The sequence below is a fragment of the Colius striatus genome, chromosome 4 (assembly GCF_028858725.1).
Source record: "Colius striatus isolate bColStr4 chromosome 4, bColStr4.1.hap1, whole genome shotgun sequence".
NCBI lineage: Eukaryota > Metazoa > Chordata > Aves > Coliiformes > Coliidae > Colius > Colius striatus.
In genome coordinates this window covers 92,226,239-92,249,134 of record NC_084762.1, presented here as the reverse complement: position 1 = coordinate 92,249,134, position 22,896 = coordinate 92,226,239, and the positions used below count along the sequence as shown (strand labels likewise).

Below are 22,896 nucleotides of genomic sequence, written 5' to 3'. Positions count from 1 at the left end.
ATGGAGTAACTGGTTGTCCTCAAAAACGTGAGAGATTTTCCAGGTGACTTGAGACTATTAGTTCAAAAGCCCTGTTATGGTATGTATGGATCAATAACAGGACTTTGTGTTATAAACTCACACTCAGGAAACTGATGGTGCCAGTGGATGCTTGTGGGTCATGGTGCTGTACAGTGGGGTAAAAATGGCAAAGCTCATTGTTGGACAATGAGACCTGATCTAGGTGACCCTGCTTCTGCAGGGGGGTTGGACTAGATAATCTGTGATTATCCCTTCCAACCCCTACTATTCTATTCTATTCTATTCTATTCTATTCTATTCTATTCTATTCTATTCTATTCTATTCTATGACAAGGTAAAGTGAGTCTTGTAGAGACAGGGAAGAATTCATGAGAGTAGAGAGAACTTTGGCTAGAGCTTATCTAGAAAAGTGTACTCAGACTCCTTAGTTCAGGAAAGATAGATTTGGCCTTGAGGAGCTCTTGGTGTGTTCAGGAGCCAGAGTGTCTATTTCCAAACAGGAGATTAAAAGACTGGATTTGGTTAATCTTTCAGTGTGCAGGTGGAAAAGGGAGATACTATTGCTTTCTGCAAATAGATCAGGAGAACAGTGGGAGTGAGACAGGGGAATCACTCAAGCTAAAGGACAAAGAGTATAATAAGAAATGTGTATCAACTGTTTCAGAGATACGTTCAAGACATTGGAAGAATGTTTCAAACTGTCAGAATGTGAAATACTGGAACAAGCAGTTAAGTCTTAGTAATGGAGACAGACAGTCCTGAGTCCTCTCGTAGCAGAGGATTTTACTCCATAAGCCTCTGATATCACAGTATTTAAATAAAAACTTACTAGCTGTAGCACTCAGGAAGAGCTGCCACAGTGGAACAGGATTGCAGGAAGTAAGGATGTATAGGCAGCTTTACTACTGATACACATTTTGGCAGTAAAAGTGAAGTGGCATCTGCTCAGCAGTTCATAGCACGTAAATTCAGACTGTAAATTGCTGTGTGCATTAGGAGTCACACAGGGAATTTTGAAAGAAACCTACAAATCTGGTTAGAATATCAGGATAAACAGCTTCTCTTCCAGAAAGTCTGATATTTTAAGGCAAAGCTTAATGATACTTTAAACAAAGTTCTTACAGCATCCTTGTGAGTAACATGGTTTTGGGTTTTTTTAATCAAGTAATCAATTAAGACAAGAGAGTTTAACTCATCTGTCCTCAAGTATTGAAAATAAAACTCCAGCTGCAATACTTAATACCTCTGATATTGCTGAATGGTCACTTTGGTTCCATCAGCATTTAACAAAGGATCATGGCCTACTATTGATTATACACAGGCAGGAAAACACAATGATGACATTTTGCACCCTGAAGATGTGCCCTTTGAGTAGATATGTGAATCATTATATTGTATCAAAACAACACATGAACATTACAGAAAATGAATTATACTTCTTGAGGTTTAAAAATGTCACTTTTGAATTATTTGTGGTTTAGATAGATCTGCAGGATGTGGGATTTGTTTGCAGAAATCTGGATGATCCTTAGGATTATAAATGGGCTGAGCTCTAGTCCTCAGCATTATCCACCAGCAGAGATAATAATACTCCTCAGCAGATACTGGGTGTTGTTTTCACAGGGAATCTGCCATAGAAGTAAAGAAAGACCTGCAAGGATTTCTATAAAGTACTAAGAAAAATTAACCCTGGGGAGGGATGCTTCCAACCAACCACTACATCCCATTATACATCCCACACTGGATGGTGTTAATGGGGCAAGGAAGGAACACAAAAGCTCTAACTCCTAAGCAGCCACACAGGCTGAATGTATGAAAAACAGCAGAAAATGCATTGTGGATTGTACCACAGATTGACCTCAGCCTCTAACTTTCTTCCCAGTCTCAGAAACCTCCATGTACAAATGAGCAAAATACCGGAGTATTTCTGACCTCTGTGTTTTTCTGTAGCTCTGTGAAAGATGTTTGGGCATTTAACGATGGAGGCACTAGTTCTAAAACCAGTGCCCTACAATTATAGACTGCAGTGGCTGTGTTTAGCTTCCAGCCTGTCTCCAGTGTCCTGTGGTTTACAGCACAGGGTTCACATTCCAGAGATGCCAGTGACTCACTAGCTAATTACAATATCCCTGGGGCTATTTATATTTGACCACTAAAACACTTGATAGGGGAGGAAGTTGGATTGTCCAGGCTGTTGAACCTGCAGAAGGAGCACATTAGACTGGTGTCTGCCCAGGGACAAAACTGTTTATGTGGTGCCAGTGTGATGGTCATTTTACCCTCCCTTTGCACTTGGCAGTTGTATTGTCAGTCTCATAGTCTCCTTGGGAAGCCCCTGAGAGGCAAGGGGAAAATCCTGAGTAGCTGCAGGGATTTGTAAGGGATCACTGTCTTCAGACAGTGGAGCACAGACAGGGTGGTCACCAGCAAAGGTGCAGTGATGGTGAGGCTGGGTATTTTTGTGGACACCAGCCACTCTCCATCCTCAGCTTATACCCATATAGGCAGGACTGGATACAGCTATGACACTTATGAGAGAGGGAACAGAAGGACAGAGCTTTGCTGTGCTGTGGCACAGTCACTCTACTGTCACCTTTTTCAATGACCCCTCAGTAGGTAATGATAATGGGGATAGGGTTCAGGGCTTCTTATTTCCTCTTCCTCTCCCTTGCACTTACCCTGGGAAGTCCACCAGATAAAATGTCATAAACAGTAATTAGCACTGCCGTGGATGTTCTCCATTCTCTGAGAATCTGGAGAGCTACATTTGAAACCAGGTTTCTAAGATACATACATCTGGCTATAGCTGCTGCATCTCCGTGAGAAGTAAATGAAGTAACAGCTGCCCTATACCTGTGATTGCAAGAGTCATTTCAGTCTCCTGTGAGCTGGAGAAAATGGCTGTGAGGCGGATCTGTCCTCTGGGCTGCTAGGTGTGATAACTTCAGTGCAGGTGACCTTAGGGAGGTCCTTTTTGGCTTTGGTTTTTAGGACTCTGTGCAGTAGCTAATCTCAACCCTACAGCCTAGATCATTGCACTTGAAAGATCTTAGAAACTTTTCAGAGGTGGCCAAATGGTTGACCCAGCTTCAAGCAGTAAGAATTGTTGTTAGTTATGTTGAATTCATCAATCCTGCCATTCTAGTCTCATAAAAACTGAGCTACTGTCATTTGTCTCAGCTAGATGCATGGACTCCTCTTGGGTGCTACCAACACCATTATTCAAAGAAGTGTAGAATCCTCCTTTCCCCACCGCTATCCCCAGTGATGAGTTTGCAGTTATGCTTTTTTATGGCACTCCAAAGGAATACAGAACGCCTTAACACCTGAGGAACTCAAAAGAGGGCTTCAAAACAGAGCAACTAATTAAAACCAGAGGCTAAAAAAAATAGTCTTGGTAAGTTCAGCTGGTGGAAGCCTGGCATACATGGACATCAAAGGAATAATGAACTCCTGTTTAATCTTGTAAATCACTGGAGCAGGAAAGAAGCTGAAAGAGAGCTGATGGCACGAAGCCAGATGTCCATCACTGAGAAAATGGAGAATGACTTCAACATAGGAAAGCCTTCAGTAATGAGGCAAAGAGTTCAGTGTCAAAACCAGCTTTCAGTGTTGTTCTATATGCTGCTTGCAACTGTCCAAAGCCTGGGAGGCCAAGGGGTGAGAGAGAATGAGTGGACTGATGTAGATAAGCAGAACAATGTATCACATAAAGTGGTGTGTTATTAACAAGAGATCAGATGTTGAAAGGTGCTGCCTCAGAGGCAGCCACCCGAGGCATGTGTTTATTTCCTGTTTTCATGACAGGCTGGGGGTTAGATTACAACAGCCCTTGCCACCAGGTGAGATGGTTATAACAATGTATTCACTTATGTGCTTCTACTTTTGTCCTGTCTTTCATATTGTCCCTTTGGCTCAGTTTTCCTACGGGCTTTATATCCCTTTTATCTTTCCTAAAGGAGTATCTTTACTGTATAAGGGTACCAAGTGCTGGATCTGTTCCCTCTGGTTTCGACTTAAACTTTTGGCTGATGTTTTTGAGCGGCCTCATAGCTCAACCCAGTGACCACCTGCTCACCTGACTCACTGCCTCTTCGAGCTTACTCCTTTTTAAGGTATAATTCTATTATATACTTCAAGCAAGATTTTTTGCTCCTTGTAATCCCTTTTGTGGACTGGTGCTTGAGCTGAGATCAAGGTCTTTTTGTGGTCTGTATGGGACTCCTGTGGCTCATTCCTTTGCTGAGGCCAGGGAGAAGTATAAATGAGTGCTATGATGCAGAGTAAGCAAACTAGGATCAGTAAACAAACAGCCTGGTGGCATCATGTACCAGAGGGAAATCTGGTGCATAATTGTTAAACTGAGACCATCTCAAGTGTCCTCTAAGTCACCTTATGGTGTATCACTTAGAAAGGGGTAGACTTGCTGGAGAAAACTGTTCCTTGTGCTTCAACAAATAAGCTAGGGTGAGGGAGCCCTGGCATAGGCTGCCCAGGGAGGGTATGGAGTCTTCTTCTCTGGAAGCTTTCAAAACCTGCCTGGACATGTTCCTGTGTGACCTGATCTAGGCAGATCTGCTTTAGCAGCAGGTTGTGCTGGATGATTTCTGGAGGTCCCTTCCAACCCCCACCATTCTGTGATTCTGTGGAAGATTCTTGTCATTCTATGATAAGCTCATAACTGTCCTCTTCACCAAAACCTGGTGGATCTGGTGAGAAAAAAAGACAAGACAGCATGAAGTCTGAATGAAGTTGTTGAGCCAAGAGTGCAGGATATGAGGTGATTTATCCATGCAAAAAAAATAAACTGCTGCAATTTTGTCTGTGTTGGAGAGAGAGGGTTGAAAAAAATTAGTCCAGTGAAAGACTTTCTTTCAAACCCCATTTTACAGTCATCTGCAATGAGGACAAGTCTAAATAGAATCTGAGTTGCAAGACTGACCTTCTCTATTGTCTGGATTGCCATGAGCAAACAAGAAGCACTTGTGTACCCCACAGGGATACTGGGACAACACAAAAATTTAGTATCCAGCTGCTTAGACGTTGACCCCGATTTTGTCATCATAAAGAGCTCACCAGTCTAGCTGGTCATCAAGAAAGAGGAAGAGGGCTTTCTAATTGCCTGCTGCCTGCACTCCAGAAAGACTAAGACACTGAAGGATGACAGCATCAGTGTGCAACTCAGCCCCTCCTAAATACTACTTCTTGTTGCTAATTGGAGCTATGGTTGGAGCAGTGATACACTGATATGGGAGTGAGTAATTTTAATGTGGTGGAAGAGCCTTGGAGACTAAGAATTCACTGAGCTCTTAAAAATATCCCTAAAATCTGATACTTTGACAGCTCTTGACAGGATTTCCTTTCCTCTGGAGGAAGGAATGTAAGGAATAACAAAAATGCTGTAGCAAATGATGGCTACTATAACAACACCAGCAGCACGTGCCGAATGAGGTAGCATATCTCCCCTTCAGGATCTAGACACTTAGATAAAAATGACACTTTAAATAAAAGCAAATCCCAGACATGATTTAAGGCACATCTTGACTGTCCAGAAGCAGCTGCTTTCAGCCTGGATCGTTGTGTAAGATAAGGATGCCAAAGGTTTAGCTACAACAGAAGTAAAATAACCCCCATCTACACTCTGGTTTCAAATAACAAACTGCCAGACAGAGCTGCTTAAATGCAGAACTGAACCTCAGAATAGGGCATAATAACTTTTTTGTTATTTTTAAAGTATATATTAACACAGAAAGTAACTAAGAAAGGTGGCAAAACTGAAGGATCTTTATAACATTAATATCCTTGCAGACCTTACTGGAGTAATTGAGAGGGATGCTCAGATCTAGTGAGCACAAGGGCTCTTCTCTGTGAGCACAGGTGATCCAGGAAAGCTTAACTATCAAGATTGCAGTAATTTAGGCAAGAAAATGGGCAAGATCATGTAATTACTAAAGGACTCCCGAGTGATTCTTCCTAGGAATTTATACACTGCTCTAGTCGCCTATAAAGTTTACTGCCATTGACCTCCCTCTAGTAAAAGTAACATATGTTATTTTATCACAGGCAATACATATTGCTATTTTCAGTAGTCTTAGAGAACCAGTAGCTGATGACAACCTCCCTGACCTTGGCTATTGGTGATACTCTATCAGTGCACTGACAAGGCTGATAATTCAGCTGAGAGTGTAAGCAAGACCAGAATACAGAGCATTTCCTGCAAAAGCTGCTTTGATTTATATTAGTACTTGTGGCTGGAAAGCCTCCATAATAAATATGCTCTGTCCACATCACTTGAGGGTCTGATGTCAAATGCCTTTCTTGGCCCCTTTCTCACCTGCTCTCTACATTCCCTTCTCAGCAGGAACTTTCATGACTGGAAGTAACCCCATGGTTCCCCCTGTGAGTGTTGTCTTGGGCTCCTTGGGAGTGCAAAGAAGGAGGCTGCCCAAAAGTTTTCTTCAGGCTAAAGGAGTTTGTAGTGGTTCTGTCCTACTTTGAGAAGATTTTCCAAATGTGCACACTGCTGTGTTTTCTGGCTATTAAAACTTCCCATTGTTACTGTGGTTTTTGGAGTTTAGGTTCTGTTTTGAGTGGGGATTTTTTTGCGCCTGAACACAGGACAGACAGGAAAATCTCAACACGCACGCTAGCTGCCACCATGCTGTCTATAGCAGATCCTTTATGGAGCCAGGCAGAAATCCAGCTCATAATCAGGGCAACCAACCATAGCCCTTTTAGTCTCATTTTGAAATAATTATCTTGAAACAAATGTCATAGGACCACTGAGTAAGTACAGAGCTGTTTAATCATCCTTTGGCCACGCTTCAGGCTGCGCTTGGGTGAAGTGTAGACATCTTCCTTGTAACAGAGAAACTGGTTGCATATTGTGGTTAGATGATGTAGAAATTGTCCAGTGACAAGTTTTGCCTCCCTGTAACAGGTGGATCTGAGTGTGTTTTCTAATTCTGGAAAAACAGGTTGCTTTCAGTCAGGGAACTATTACTTCCAAGTAGAAGTTCAGCTGATTTGATCAGCAGAGCAGTGCATAAGAAATTGCTTTTCAAGCCAAGTATGCTGTTAGGAATCTAAGCTTCTCTTTCAGGTTACTGTTTTAATGTTAATTGAGTAGGGTGTGCTGCTTTTCAGGAGATGTAATCACGTCAGAGGATTTCTGTGGCCCCATATTGTTTTAATAGATGTAATGAAGTAGGAGGCTTATGATCAAAGAGCACACTTCATCTTATTAATGGCTGAATTTATGGCATTACTGATTAAATAGTTAAGAAGCCAGTTGGGAAACCGCACCTGCTGTAGCACACAAAAAAGCCCCACCTTTAAGTCAAAGTAACAGAACACAGGAAAGTCCCACTCTTTCATCCTGTGCTTGAATGTGATGCAATAGGTAACAGTTGCTTTGCCCTTGCTAATTTAGGCACTTGGGGAGGAGACTTGGTGGCTATGTGTAAGATCTCATTTAAGGAAAATAGCACTGACAATGTAGTTCCTCATTGGTGGTGGAAAAACAATGCAAAGACAGTATTTCTGCTGCCTCTCTGGCCTCAAAATGCTGGATTACACAACCAGCAAGACATCTGGGGAAAAACCTTAAGTGAGCTGTTTCCACTGCACGGTTAGCAGCCAGACACTGCCAGGTGAAAAATCCTGTTCCAGTGTAGGAGACATGATTATTGCATCCCCTATTTTTTACATTAACATTGTGGTTCAAACCTAAATAAAAGCATGGTGCTGTCTCCTTCCCAATCCCAGTTCCAGTCCTAAAATCAGCAAGGGAATGTAATCCAAAGTGCTTTCATGGAGTAAATATAAAATAACAACAACAGCTACTAATTTTTTTCTTGTCCTTCAGATAAAGTAATCCTCAAGGTTTCTATAAAGCACAAATTTATTTGGAAGCTTCCCTAAGTGTCTTCACTACTTGAACAATCTGATAGATTGATCTCTCTACTAGATGATCTCTCGAGGTCTCTTCCAACCCTTAAGATTCTATGACTAATTTCTCAGCTCTAATGACAATATTTTGGGTTTCTATTTTAGTTCTCCCACTTGGAAATGAAATGGTATCTGTTTAAGGAGACTGTTGCAGTGAATTGTAAGAATAACAAACTTATGCTATTACTAGTCTTAATTAACAAATGTGCAACCTTTATTCAATCCTTGTGGCAAATAAGACAATGTAAATAGAAGTTATGTGTGACTAGTTAACTTTTCTTTCCTCTTCTGTTTCATTCACTGCACAAAATGGATAACATAAGTAGGGTCAATCTCACCCAGTTTCAGCAGTCTGAAAATTGTTGCCTGTATGGGTTCCTCTGCTGAACAGAAGGGGGTAGGCTCTGCCAAATGATGTTTCAGCCATTAGATACATGTTGAGTCAGATGTAAGGAGTTGTCTTCCTAGATACTCGGATGTTTCCTTGCTGACTCATGAGAGAACCAAGGCAACCTGCATACATCAGATATGTCATTTTCAGCCAGCTAACATTAGATGAGATGGATCTCATCCTCGGCAGAGTTCTTCATTGTTTAGTGGATGACCCAGTGCCACGTTTCTTGTAATTGTAATGTTATTGAAATCATTCAGCAACTAAAGTGTTCGTTACCTCTTTGGGTTTTGGTTGACAATGGAGTATTGAAGGACATAGGTTATCTCACAAGCTATAGACCTTTACCAGATAAGGTTTGGCAGGCAAACCAAGCCTCCTAAGATCTCTTTATGTCAATGGAGAGAAACTGCATTTGTGGCATCTGTTTTAGCGTGAGATTAATCTTTCCCTAGAAATGCTTGTGTTTGACTCCCTGTGCCTAACTGAATGAGAGTCTCTGTTATTCCCTGTCTAGAAAGTTGACATTTAGCCAGATGAACCTCATGCAAAGTGCTCTGTGAACATGAATTATTTTATCTCATAGCTTGCTCTAAGGAAAGTGGAGGCTATTTGAATTTGACACAGAGCAGATGAATAGTGTGATTAAAACAAAGCCATTTGCTGGTTTTGAGTGTGGGCTCTGACACACCTAGGCCTTAACCTTCCTGTGGACCTACACAACATTTTTCAAAGAACAACCCTCATTCACTCTTGAGTTAAAAATGCATGAAGACATTTGCAGTTTGTCCACCCATATCCTGAATAAGAGAAATCCTGTTATGATTTACCTGTGTGCTTTATCCAGTCCCGAGTGCAAATGGCAAAGCTTAAGCTGTGAGCGTGAATTATTTTCATTACAACACCTTTTGCTTGCCAAATAGTTTTAATAACCTTGTGTATGTTTCATGGTGTTATTTAGGCTTTCTAAACTGCATGTTGTTAGGAAATCTCAGAAAAAAACCCAAAATAGACTGATAATCAGACTCTTAACTTGTTTCCATTGGAAGAACATGCTGATGTGTACACCCTACTGGTTGGTCGTGATGTGAACGTTAGCTTGGGTCCTCAGAGAAGGATGAGAACAAGTTTGAGTCTGAGCTAATGATGGGAAAACTTAGCAAGAAGTCTTCACACCTGTGTAATTTGATGAGCTTTACAAGCCCACGAGATGAGCAATACCCCATAGCTTGAGGATACTCGTGACTTGACATTACGATGTCACTTGGGCAACATTTCAGCCTTCAACATCCCCAACTCGGTTCCTGTGAGCAATTTCTCTTCTCAGTTAGTGTGATCTCTTCTTACCAGCAACACTCAACTGCCTTCCTCACATTTCTGTGGCTGATGTAGGTGGGGGTTATGTACAGCATTGGTGAAATGAGGTATGGGAGGGCTTATATGGACAGGTTGTGTGGGTTTTTCTGTGATAGCCAGGAGGTAGCTCTCATCTTCTGATAGGATCTATTTACTACGATTTATAGCTGCAATCGTGGCTGATTACAGTATGTCAGAACAGTGTATCACTAGAGTTGTTGCAGAAGTGATTATGAGGTGCAGCCATGAGGCCCTGGAGCATCTTAACTGCCTTATTTGCCCTCCTGAATGTCCAGTAATAGCTGAAAATAGAGTGGACAGGAGGGAAAAGCTGTTGACAGCCAAGAAAATTACTGTAATACAAAAGGCCTCAACTTGGCACCAAGCAACCATTTCTGTCTCTGCAAACAATTAAGATTATATTTCCTCAGAAAAAGCTATTTCTACAGAAAAAGCTCCATGATGGAAGCTTTATGTTTTATTTACTGTCTGGTGTCACATCTTGATTTGCCTTGGGACTAGCCCACACAGGTTCTTTCCACATATTTGTTGTTATCAATTTGAAGAATAGTATTATTATGTGGATGCCTTTTCCTGTTCAAGCTGTTTTCAGGCCCTGAAAGTGGCTTTCAGCCTGAAAGGTTCATGAAGACAACTAAGAAACCCAAGAATCTTAGGGCCTAAGTTCACTATGCAAAAATATTTATCTGTTGTAGGATAGTTTTAGGAGCTCACTAACTGAACAAACTGAAAAGCACTGGTGTAGTTTAAAATCAATTTATCAAAATAAGCCATGCTACTGGCACTGGGTTTGCATGATGGAGTTACACACAGGGGAATTAATATGAATAGTTGTGCATGTATGAGGAGGAGAAGAGGTTGGAATAGCCCCAGTAAAAGAAAAACACAGGTGCTCTTCTCAGTTACTCCCAACTTGCTTTTTGCATTATCTTTGCTTCTAACTCCACAGTGTGTTTCATTAAGGGAGTGGTTATTCTTTTGGTTGTACATCTCATGGAGCCAGTTTGGAGCTAACAGCAGGATGGTTGCACCCACAGAGTACCGAACCTCAAGGAACTGGATGCATTCGAGAGCATGGCAGAATTGCACCCTTACTTTCCTTGGCAGGGTTTAACAGCTTGGACTTCATGTCACAAAAACATGGGTTCATTGTGGCTGCCATCATCTTGAAGCTGAATAGACCTCTGTCTTTGGTTTATGACTAAGCTAATAAACCCTGTCAGAACAAAGTCAGAAGCTTTACACAGTTGTCTACAGTCAAGATTAATAACTCATGATAATGGTGACTTGATTGGACAAAGACTAAGCTCTGTTAGGATGATATGAAAAGTATATGTTAGTAAGTGGTTTGAACTAGAGGATTTCAACAGACATGGACCTATTAGAGTGGATCCAGAGGAGGCTGTGAAAATGATCAGAGGGCTAGAACACCTTTCCTGTGAAAAAAGGCTGAGAGAGTTGGGGGTTGTTCAGCTTGGAGAAGAAGGGGTTCCAGGGAGACCTTATTCAATATATAAAGGAGGCTTGTAAGAAAGACAGAGATTTCTTACCAAGACCTTAGTGACAAGACAAGTGACAGCAGTTTTAACTACAAGGGAGTAGATTTAAATTGTGAGATGGAGGGAAAAAATTGCAATGAGGATGATGAGACACTGGAACGGGTTGCCCAGAGAAACGGTGGATGCTTCATGATTGGAAGTGTTGAAGGTCAGGTTGGACAGGGCTTTGAGCAGCCTGGCTTAGTGAAAGATATCTGGGCTAATGGGAGGGAGTTTGGACTCGTTAATCTTTGATGGTCCTTTCCAACTCAAACCATTCTGTGGTTCTATGATTCTGTGGATAAGTGTTCCAGTCTGCACCTGTACGTTTTTCTACGTAGGAATTAATGAATCATACAGCATTTTCAGGGGGTTGTGGCAATGCAAACACAATAGCTAGTTATTTATTGAGAATTCAGTTCTAATCTCTCCAGGACTCACTGCAGTTTGAATTTTTGCTTATTTTTGACTAAGCAGATTAGAATATCAGAATTTTGTTCTGGAAATTCCCAATCTCTGAAGTATTGTGTTTATGGGCTAAGATAACTACCTAATTACAGCTGAAGACATGTCCCACTGCCTTATCAATGTCTCATATTTACACTTAACGCTGCAAGCAGGGTTTGACCTGATGGAGTCATTCAGTGTGAAGCAGATCTTTGGAATGAAAGACAACGGAGTTCAGAGTGCTTACGTCCGACTTGGAAGCTTCCCTGTTGTTCAGAAAACTGAGTGAGTATCCTGCTTTTTCACTTTGTTTTCATATAAGCCTCTGCTTTACATCATTTGGTTCCTTTAGGTTAACCGTGTAGTAGTTATCTAATAAATACACATATATTGCTGGTGTCATCAGTTCTTTCAGTTCTGCTGACATACAATGTATAAAGCATGATTTGGAGTCTCTGCAGCAACTACAGGCTCCATCCTAGTAGGGTATGAGCTGGTTTCAGTGATGTCTGTGAGGAGCAGTATCCAGAAATCAACAAAAGAACTTAGGGCTTAAAAAATAGCTTCTAAAACGAATATCTGGTAGCACTCCCACTGAGATATATATTTAGAAATCACAAGGGACCAGTTCCTAGCAGATGTTGTTATCAGTTAGCCAATATGGGTGTTGGCCTCATAAAAGAATGATCAATTTTTAATCCCATGCCAACACCAATTCAGTCCTTGGAGCCTTTTATGACCGAAGGCTGCCAGTTGTATTGTAGTCTATCAGAATAGTTTCTCTTTGGGTTTGTCACTTGAGTCCTGCTAGCATTAGCCTTGGAAAAAGTGAGTGCATAATTTCACTGAGTATCCAGGAATTGTCATCATTAACATTTTTTGCAGTAAATTTCTCTGTGCTGATTTGAACTTCAGCTTGAAAAATCAATAGTAATTCTTTTATTTTATGGACGAAGGTTGCTATTTTTTATTCTGTTTAGCTCTTTTACTCAGCTCACTGCATCTTTGAGATTGTCCTGTGACTTAGATTTGCTTAATATCACCATATTTTTTTTCATCCTGGATCCAACCTGAATTGATTTGCCTTTCTCCCCTCCTCCCCTTTCCCTGTATAAACAGTCTTACAAAAATAAAAAGTGAAAAGATGTTATACTGAAAGGAAAACAGTTTGCTCTAAAGTCCATAAATGATGTCAAGTCTCAGGGTAAGTAAATTCATGATCTAGGAGAAGGCCAGCCAACTCAAGACACTTTGTAAGTAGTATATATGTAGCTGGTGTGTGTGGTGAGGGGAATAAACCTGTATTGTTTGGCCCACAGGAGCCTCTGGGTAGAATCTCTTCTTGCTGCAGCTTCTAACAGATAGTGGTAGTGTGCTTTATCACTGTAAAGCATTACCACCTACATGGAAAGAAGCCCTTGAAGTGAAGAAGTTCAGTTTGCACTGGAGAAGTGCTGGGAATGGTGGTCTATTGAATCTGAGCTCTGGGTGATACTATGACAAGGAGGACTAGTGCAACCATTGAGTGTATAAGCAGTAAAAGTTGGAGCTATGTCGAGCCCTTGTTCCCATAATTTGATAGGTAGGAATGGTGTGAATGAAAGTTTAAAGACCCATGAAGCAAGTCTAATAGTGAGAAATTCGAGAGCTGCAGTGTAGTCGGGTAAAATTAAGTAGTGGTTAATAGCTGAGGAGATTGCTCTCTCTGCAAGAACCTCGGAGAGAAAAAAGGTTGGTGTTTGAGAGTCTTTGGTGCTAAGACTAGTGGTAGACTAGAAGTCAGTGGCTGTCTGTTCATGACATCAAATAAACAGCATGGAAGAAAAGCACATTTAACGATGAACATAGTTAAATACTGCAGCAAGTTAGCACAGATTCTAGAGAGTTGTTCATTTTCAAATTAAGGGTTGAATTACTTTGTTGTTGATGTTTCTGTTGCTTTCACAGTGAAGGCAGACCAGCCAGCTATGATGACTTTCCATCTGCTCAGATTGTACACATTTTTTTGTTGTTGTTCTTAAAATAAGTAGAATATGTTGTTGCCCAGGACAATTAGAAGTAAAACATCCTTAATTAGTAGATTGAAATGACTAAGCTTCCTTTTTAATGATTAACTGAAACATGGAATTGAAGAAGAACTTTCTTATTTTCAGCCTTTTGTGTTTTAATTTCCATACTCCAGTGGTTTGGGAATGAACCCAAATGGTTGTAACACCATGGAAGGTGTTTGCATATTTGGTTCATTTTAGCCTTTGGATGTCAGGATTCTGAGATGGTGCATATAGAGTCATTGCTCACAGAAAATGAAAACTTACAAAGCTGCACAAAACTGATAACTGGAATAATAAACAAAACAAAAACATCTGTCCTGTCTTGCAGATAACCTCAAGCAGTATTTAGCAACCAAGAGCAACAGCTCATAATTAGATGTGAAATCATTAACTGAGTAATATATGTAATTCACTTTATTATCTGCTTAAAGGATTCTTTTATATAAGCAGTAGTACTTTTTATGAAGTGCCAGTTTAGATATCTGGGAAATGTGCCTATTCATCTTCTGATCTGAAGCCTGTAACTATGAACTTTCTTCCTATTTGTGGTGAAGTATCCTGTGAGTAAGCAAACACAATAGCCAGGAACTTGACCACAGTCAATGTCCTGGGTGCTGGGGCTGTCCTGTCTGCTCGTGGCTCCTCAGTTGTCCTTTTGGCTAAAGCTGTGCCCCAGATTTCTGGGTTTGGGTACTAAGTCCTCTTTCTCATTACTGCCATCATGGCTAACGTTAAGCTTTTGTATCACTATCTTGTTCTGTTCTCCTATCTATTCCTTGTAGTCCTGACTTCAGAGCCTTTCTCCTGGCCATGCCCATTCCTCAGTTTTCTCCCACCTGATCTGGTTTCAGCCTGGCTTGGTTCTCAGCAGCCACCTCACAGAACTTTCTGATGTTTGACCTAGGTCCTAGTCATGATCTGTTTGCTCTTTATATTGTTACAATATTGTCTTTCCCAGTTTCTGTGTCCTGGTTTGTTCGGAGCAGGGGTGCCTTGGTGTGTTTGGCAACTCTGTCTCCTGCTATCAACTTTGACTTCAGTTACCTGATTTGGGTTTCTCCATGAACTCTTGTCCTGGTCTAATCTTTTGTTCTGCTCCACAGAGAAGAAAATTCTACACAAAGCTACCAAAATCTTCCCCTAAACATGAACTCAGTTGAGTATTTCTTTGTTCCTTACTTCTTCTCAAACATGCATTTCATATGAGAAAGAACAGAGACAATTAAGCTTCTTCAGCTTATAGAAGAGAAGGCTCAGTGGAGGGATCTTATCCAATGTGTGATGGAAACAGAGAAGTTGGAGACAGAACATTCTCAGTCACATCCACTGACAGGACAAGAAGCAACAGGAACAAATTAAAGTTATGCAATTTAATCTGAACACAAGAAAAACCTTCTTTAGACCAGATGATCTCAAGAAGTGACTTCCACCCTCAGTGAGTCTGGGACTTGTAATTCAGTGCTGCACCCTCTCCCACTCTGCTAACCCTGTCTTTCCCTTTCCCACTGATTTCCCCATACCAGAGGCAGCTGTTAGACCTGACCAGTGATCCCACCGGTTCTCATGGTGCTGGAGTTGGAAAAAGACTAAGATACTGTCCTGGCATTAGGGATGAGACACACAACTTCTTGCTTGAATAAAGGGATGAGAGCAGACTCCCAGCTGAATGATCTCTCTGCAGCCCCTGTTTGATCTCATGACTTTTGTTGCCAGTCAAGTGCTTGTCATCTAGAAGAGTAGCAGTGTCTGTCTAAATCTGCTTTGAAGTTAGTAGTAATATATCTATTAGTAGTTTTGTAGGCTTCTTTACTAGCCAGTGAAACAGGTTGAACTCATGGGCCTCAAGTGCTAGACCCATATACTTTGTGCTGTTTGCTGGTTTATGTGCACATGTCGAGATAGTTTTGACTGATGACAAGCAATATTATCCGAGCCAATGCCTGGACCTGGTGTGGAGGATGAAGCATGCCAGAGACTGTGAAGGCAGCATTCAGCTGAACTGCACTCTTAGCTAGCAAATGGACCCTGACCACTATTTACTAACGTGGATTGAGACTCCTAACAAGGTAAAGAAGGTTAAGCATGACTGAAGTGGATTGACTGATAGCTCTTTTGTCTTTAGAGAGTAAAAGACTGAGGAGAGAGCTGATAAACATACAAAAGGTTGCATCAAAGAGAGGTGAACAAGTCATTCCCATAGTTCCTTGAGGAAAGTAGGTTTTTTTCAGGAAGATTAAACTGCAGCAAGTGAGATTTAAGATAGCCTTTTTTTTTTGTTTTGCAGCGTGTAGGACAGTGAAAGACAGGAAAAAATTACCTAGTGAGGTTTTACCTGTTCCATCCCTGAGGTTTCTAAAGCACAGGCCAAAAAACTTGTCTGCCAGGGATGTATGATGTGGGATTGATTCTTTGTTGTGACAATTTTTCTGTAGCCTTTTCCTTTTTCAATTTTCCTTTTTTTTTTTCTTTTGTATTTTTCCCCCCTGTTATTCCCAGAGCATCTGCTGCTGTGGTGCATGTAGAAATGAGCTGCCTTTCTCCAGCCTTGTTTCTCAGATCTTAGTGAGTTACATTTGAGATTAGCAGTTTCTAGCTGTTGTAAAAGTGGTCAAATTTCCCAAATACATTAATTATGCTCTTCTTCACCAAATGGAGACACCCTATTAATTGCTGTTACATTGAGTATCTGAAATGAGAACTGATTCTCCATTGTGTTATTGTTATAGATGAAGGATCTCATGCTGGTTGTCACAGGTGGAGGCTCTTATGCCAAAGAAAACCATGTAAGAAGGAGGCTTTATATTGAAAATGGGCAAATGCTAAATGGATCTTCTGCCTGTCTGTTATCATTTTTTCTTTGTAGAAGTTGTGATTCACCTGACCTTGTAGCTGGGTTAATTAACTCTTAGACTAACCTGCAGCACTGGGGGATTTTCTTGTCTTGGAGTTTTATAAGGGCCTCTACTGCAATCTATCCTGTTGTCAGAATTATAGACCAAGGAGCTGGCAGAGTGCTCCCTGTAGGTACCAGGCATCCAGCAAAGCTCCATAATATGGATCATCAGTTCAATTCAGCCTTGGGTGAAAGAAGGAAATAAAACATTTCTGGGGACAGCAAATCCTGTCCTTGGATTCCTAAGTAAAGCTGAACTTCTAGATGGAGATCAGTTTCTAGTGAGGAAATAAATGAAAACTTGTAGAAAAAGTTTTTGTTATTTATGCAGTAATGCATCTCTGTAAAAAATGCAGGGACTAAGGACTTCAGAAACAGCTTTTATCCTATCCTCAGAGCAGTGAGAATGTCTTTAGATTTTACTTTGGCATGAAGCCTTTCTCTGTCAAGAACTTGCACACAGTTCTTCCGCACCTTTAAAAATCAGTTGAGGGTGACAGGTCATTATAGCTTTCTATCAGTTTAAATCTACTTGATGGGCCATTTGTCAGCCTCTGTATGATGAGATGTGGTCAGAATCAGAGGGCTATTTGGGTACCTAGCTCACATTTATTTCTGTAGGCATTAACCATCTAAAGACCCTTCTTGAATTTAAGCTCTCCTGATGATATTCCCATTCCAAGCTCAGAAGTTTTCAGAAAGACTGTGTTAGCGGAGAGGCCAGCAATTGGCTTTTCCAGATTTGCCTCACAACCTAGTGAGGCCCAAGGTAAATGTGGTATCTTGGGGGATTACCTACCTCCCTGGTCAGCAAAGCAGTTATGCCACAGTTACAGCCACTGCCTTTAGTTTGTGCTTGGAATCAAGCATGTCTGCATATGCAGAGTTAGAAGATCATTAAGGAAATGCAGCATGTATCGAATATATTACAAATCAGCAAGAGAGCAAAGCACTCCCAGAGCTGTGACTCTGCGACCTGGAGCCACCACTGGATGAAATGAGGAGCCATTTCTCAGCTTGTGTTTCATGCAGCAGGACATTTCATTCACTGTTTGGTTGTAGCAAGTGGAGTCTTAGTTCAGTAGTGCTGTCGGTGCCCAAAATGTGAATCAGAATCTTTGTCATGGTTTTGTGAGGAGCTGTTTTTGCTTGGAAACAGGGAGGGGGCTGCAGTGCAGACCTGGGAAAGAGTTCTTGGACTCTCCCCTGGCTCCTGGGTTCAGATCCACCTCTGGCCAGAGCAGCTCCACACGAGAGGCAGAGAGGAGCTGCAGCTTTTGGGACAAATGCATGTTGCAGCAGCCCGTGCAGGGCTGATGTGTGTGTGAGGTACCCCATGGACTTACAGGGAGAACTGGTGTGGAGGCCACCTGCCCTGAAGAGAGACAAATGGCAGAAGCTATCAGGAATAGATTGACTGAAACCCCCACTCCCTGTCCTCCTGAGCTGTTCAGGGGGGAGGAGGTAAAAACACTGGGATCAGGGCTCTGAGCTGGGGAAGAGGGGAGGAGTGGGGAGAAGGTGGTCTTAAAGGGCTGGTTGTACTCTTCATCATTGTACCACTCTGTGTTGTTTTGTATCGGTCATGTTTTGGGGTTTATGGTTCTGTTTTAGTTGATGGTGGATGAAATAATTTTCTGTTTCCTTCCCCAAGCCGAGTAGCCTGGTCTGTTTTGTCCTGGACCATAAGCAGCAATTAAGCGCTCCCTGCCCTTTGGCCATTCTGAAGTCTGTGGTACTTGAATCTAGTGGTGGTCTTTTGTCCCTGGATTGGCCTAAACTATGACAATCTTAAAAGAGAGGAAGCTCATCAAGCCCTGTTGTGATGGTGAGGATGAGAGACGATATGTGCTGAAATGACAGAGTCCAAGGAGCTGAGCCACAGGGAAATGCCCCCACAGGCAGCACTCCCATGTGGAACAGTTTTTGTCCACGGTTTTTGCTCAAGCAGGTGGATTGGTAAACAATGCCTTTTTCAACTGTCAACATTGACAGCTTGCTGAAGTTTCTAGAAGGGATGGAGGAAAACAGCCCAAACTGTCAGTGATGTTGAAAGCTGGGAGATTCATCTTCTTTGACAAACTTGGGCACAATGAGTGTATGAAGCAATTTTGACAGGAAATTTGCACTAAGGCCTGGCAATGGTGAAGAAAGCCTGATGGGATGCCCTGTTGGGAGGGCTGATGTGACTGACTTGACTCTCTTGCCAAAAATCAGTGGTGGCTTTCAGTGCCCTAGTCATGCCTTATGTATTCTCCATGGCAACTCTGTCACAGGAGTGTCAACTGTCACACTTCTTGTTTTGTCTGGAAGGGAGGGAGTGTCTGGCTCTTTTCAGGCCATTGAGGTGTTGGTGTGAGGTAGATCTGCAACCAGGGAGGGCTAGTTTGTGAATAGGGAGTACCAAGAAGTGATACAGCCTAATCAGTTCTCCTAAGGGAAGGATTTTGTAAAGGAGCTAGTGGGAGCTTGGTTCAGTTTTGTTTTGTGTTGGAAGACTTAAGAGAATGCCTGTGTCCTCCAGTGGGAATACCAGCTTACAATGATGCACAGCCTGCATTGACATTTGGTACAGCCAAAGCCACAGTAGTGGATGAAACCAGAGTGCTCTGAGTTTTTAACTTGGCTAAAAGGACAGGAAATTCAAAGCACAGGTTAAAAGATGACTGAATATTTTGGCAATAGGAAAGATTGGCTTTCAACCCTTGCTATAATTGCAGAACAAAGTATTTTGGAAATCTTGAATATTTACATCATTTAAAGCTTCTAGTTTTGTGTGTTTCTATCTGTGCCAGTTTCTGCATAGTGATAGACTGTGTCAAATGCTCCTTAAGAGAATCTTCCTTCACTGTTTTGCTCTTTAATAGCTGCTGTTGTGTTTTACTTTCTAATGGGTGTTTATGCCTGACTGCTTGGATATCTGGAAGCAAATATATGTTTAGGAAAGGTCTGATTTGGAAATGATCAGAGGAGCAGACTGGCTTTGACATGAGGAACAATGAAGTTAACTGGGACTCTACAGCTGGGAAAAGAAGTGGCTTACAGACTTTATAAACAAAGTTTGCAAAATCATGAGTGGCATTAAAAAATAGAAAAAATAATGAGTTAATTGTGTTGTCCCTTATAAAAACTGAGATAGGTTGTTAGGGTGTTATACAGTGAGCAGCAGAGCTGTGTGATTCCTTGCAAAGGATGTTATGGATGTAATAAGTTTACTGGAGTTCAAGGGGACACTGGAGAAAGTCCATGCAAGATAAATCCATAAAAAGTCATTAATATAGAAATTGCAGCTGTCTCTGAATTTGACCCCTGGATCTCAATGAGTTGTAGGTAGAGGGGATATGTTTATTCTCTCTGTTTCTTGTTCTTAGGCCTCCAGTATTGTCTAGTGACAAAAAAATAATGGGACTGGGTTAGTTATCCCTTTTGTCCAGCCCTTCATGGTCATGTTGTGGTATGTTGTGATGTTGGGGCTGAGTCAAGCAGTGCTGCTGTTGGTTACTTCAGACTTAGGCATGGATAATGGTGTCACACTGAGTAAATGTCTGCTCAATATGTTTGCAATATTTGGTTTGAGGAGGTTCTTCTGTTCTCCCAGGCCAAGGAACATGTGCTTGGACAGGCATGAGGGGTAGTGTCTGTTTTGGGTTAAATATGACAATATTTGTCACTATAACCTGGTATGTTTATAGAGGGTTTCAGGTGTGCTTGCCCTTTCTCAGATTTCATGGGTCTCCAGTTTATCTGGAGAAGAGCAGAATGAGGTACAGATTGCATGAACTGAAGCATCAAGTGAAAAACAACTGTTTTGACATGATGGATCCTAGAATGCAGATTTTAACTGTTTCTTATTGAATTTGAGAGCTTCACCACTGGAATGGAAAACCACCTCCAGAACCACCTGGAAGCCACAAGCTCAACTTGCCAATCTGCAGGCTGTCAAATCCAACAGATTTTGTGGGAATTTTATAATACTTTTGGAAAGTGTTGCTGGGACATGCAGAGAGTTTTAGTTCTGCTCTTCACTGCTAAGCTTGATATATATGCTCTCTTTTCCCCTCCTCATGCCAGGGATGTATTTCCACAAGGTCTTCCTGATGAATATGCCTTTGTAACTACCTTCAAATTCCGGAAGGCTTCCAGGAAGGAAGACTGGTATATTTGGCAGATTATTGACAAGTATGGCATACCACAGGTATGAAGCCCTTTGCATCACGCAATAACAGCAGTCTGTTCATATATAAAGTGTTTTCAGCAACATACTGTGTTTTAGGGGTTCAGTTGTGCTTGAGGGGGGAGTGGTTTGGATGGGTTATATATTTTTCTACTCAATACAAACATGGTGCTGATGGCATTACTCATGACCCTACACTGGGCTGTCAGTGTGAGCTCACACAGCCAGGTAATCATAAAGCATTACTTTGGTTCTATTCAAAAGGATTTGGGGAACTCACAGTGAAGGATAGGTGCAGTTTGAGGATTCAGCTAAATAGTGAAAAGCTGATATGAAAAATATTATCAGTTGCACTTTGTTAAATGAAACGTGATTTATTGAGCTACATGCATTCCAGCAAACTGAGAATATGTACACCCCTTGGTATTTCTTGGAGACAGTTGAAGACTTGAGCTGCCTGTATGTGGAGAGAAAAAAAAACACTCAAGATTATCACTAATATTTTCAAAAGTGCCTTAAACCGTGTTGCCAGAAGTGCCTTAGAGCCTCGTGAGCCTTGTTTCTTGTGAAGTCAGTAGTGGTTTGGGCACTACATTGCAGACCTGCATAGATATCAGACTGCAGACACTTCTGAGCTAATGCTGATCTGAGCTGGCATTTCCAGCCAGCGTGGTGCTCAGCTGTATGGAGATGTTGGGTCAGATCTGGAGTCAGCCTACCCTGGGCTGCTTATATCAGGCACGGTGCCGATGGGGCCAAACTGCTTTCAGTGCTTCAGCTTGCAGATGCATTATTTGTTCCCCTGGCCCTGTGTTTTGCTCCATTCCTTGCTGCTTGCTGGTAACTGATTAAAAAGGAAATAAATTTGTAAATGAACTGAAAGTATGTCTTCAAAAGCCTATTTTTACGTGCTCTGTATCTTGCAATACAGTGGGAGGGGTATAGCTGCAGTTTTCTCTTCAAAGCATCAGAAATAAAGTGTGAACAGTGCTACAGCTCAACAGACTAGTTTAATACCAGACAATGAGGCATTTGTTCATGCCCCATGGGACTGTTGAGGACATATGATAGGACTAAAGAGCATAGAGCCTGGTGGGAAGTAACAGAGAAGTGCACAGAATAGAGAGATCCAGAACAGGTTCGACTTTGTCCATCTGCGTTTGTGTAGGTGTCCCTGACATGTGCTACCACCCAACCATGCCCAAACATTGCCTGAGAAGCATCAAGGTGACATGTACTGAAACCATATCAAGGATTGTACTCACAAGAGAAGGCTTTAGATGGTCATGGGTCCATGACCAAACTTGTTCCCTGTCCCTTCTTATTAAACCAGATGTAGGCTCCTTGTCCTTATCTCACACAAAACTGTGCCCTCGGTTCTTCGTTGGCACTTCTCCTCACATATTGCACCATCCCTGACTTTGGGGTGTCAGTCCTGATCGAAAGCAGGCAGGAGGAGAGTGAAGTCTTTGTACTTCCTAAACAAAATCACTCGTGCTTGCAGGTCTCAATCCGACTGGATGGAGAGAACAAAGCTGTGGAGTACAATGCCGTTGGGCTCACCAAGGACGCTGTCAGAGTGGTCTTCCGAAGTGAACGAGTCGGTGATCTTTTTGACCGCAGCTGGCACAAAATTGCCCTCAGCATTCAGTCAAAGGCTGTCTCACTTTACATAGACTGCAGACTGGTGCAGATGCTGCCTATTGAAGACAGAGAAAATATCGACATTCAAGGGAAGACTGTGATTGGCAAACGCTTGTATGACAGTGTCCCCATTGATGTAAGTACTGCGTCTGCCAATTAGAGCTGGGGTAACCTTCAGCACTGGGTTTGTGAATGGGTTTTGGGGTTTATGTGATTCTTGACCTTTTTTAGTGAAGCAGCATCACTGAATGTTTACCTGTAGTACCTAGCTAAGACAGACTGGCATCTCATCATGTACAAGACTTGCTGTGTTTTTATGTGAGATTGTCAGTATCTCAGTAATAGGGCCTAAAAATGAGAAATTCATTACATCTTTCTATCTAGTCCCACAATGTGCTAAGTTAAAATCA

General features: G+C 41.8%; 1 protein-coding gene across 1 annotated transcript in view; it reads left to right on the top strand.

Moving 5' to 3' along the window:
* Positions 1-22,896, top strand: part of COL22A1 (collagen type XXII alpha 1 chain) — a 208,731-nt gene that overhangs the window by 46,653 nt on the left and 139,182 nt on the right. Inside the window, exons 4-6 of the mRNA XM_061996052.1 lie at positions 11,898-12,009; positions 20,740-20,863; positions 22,347-22,622. Of these exons, the coding sequence (XP_061852036.1) occupies positions 11,898-12,009; positions 20,740-20,863; positions 22,347-22,622 (512 nt within the window). The remainder of the gene's footprint in view (positions 1-11,897; positions 12,010-20,739; positions 20,864-22,346; positions 22,623-22,896) is intronic.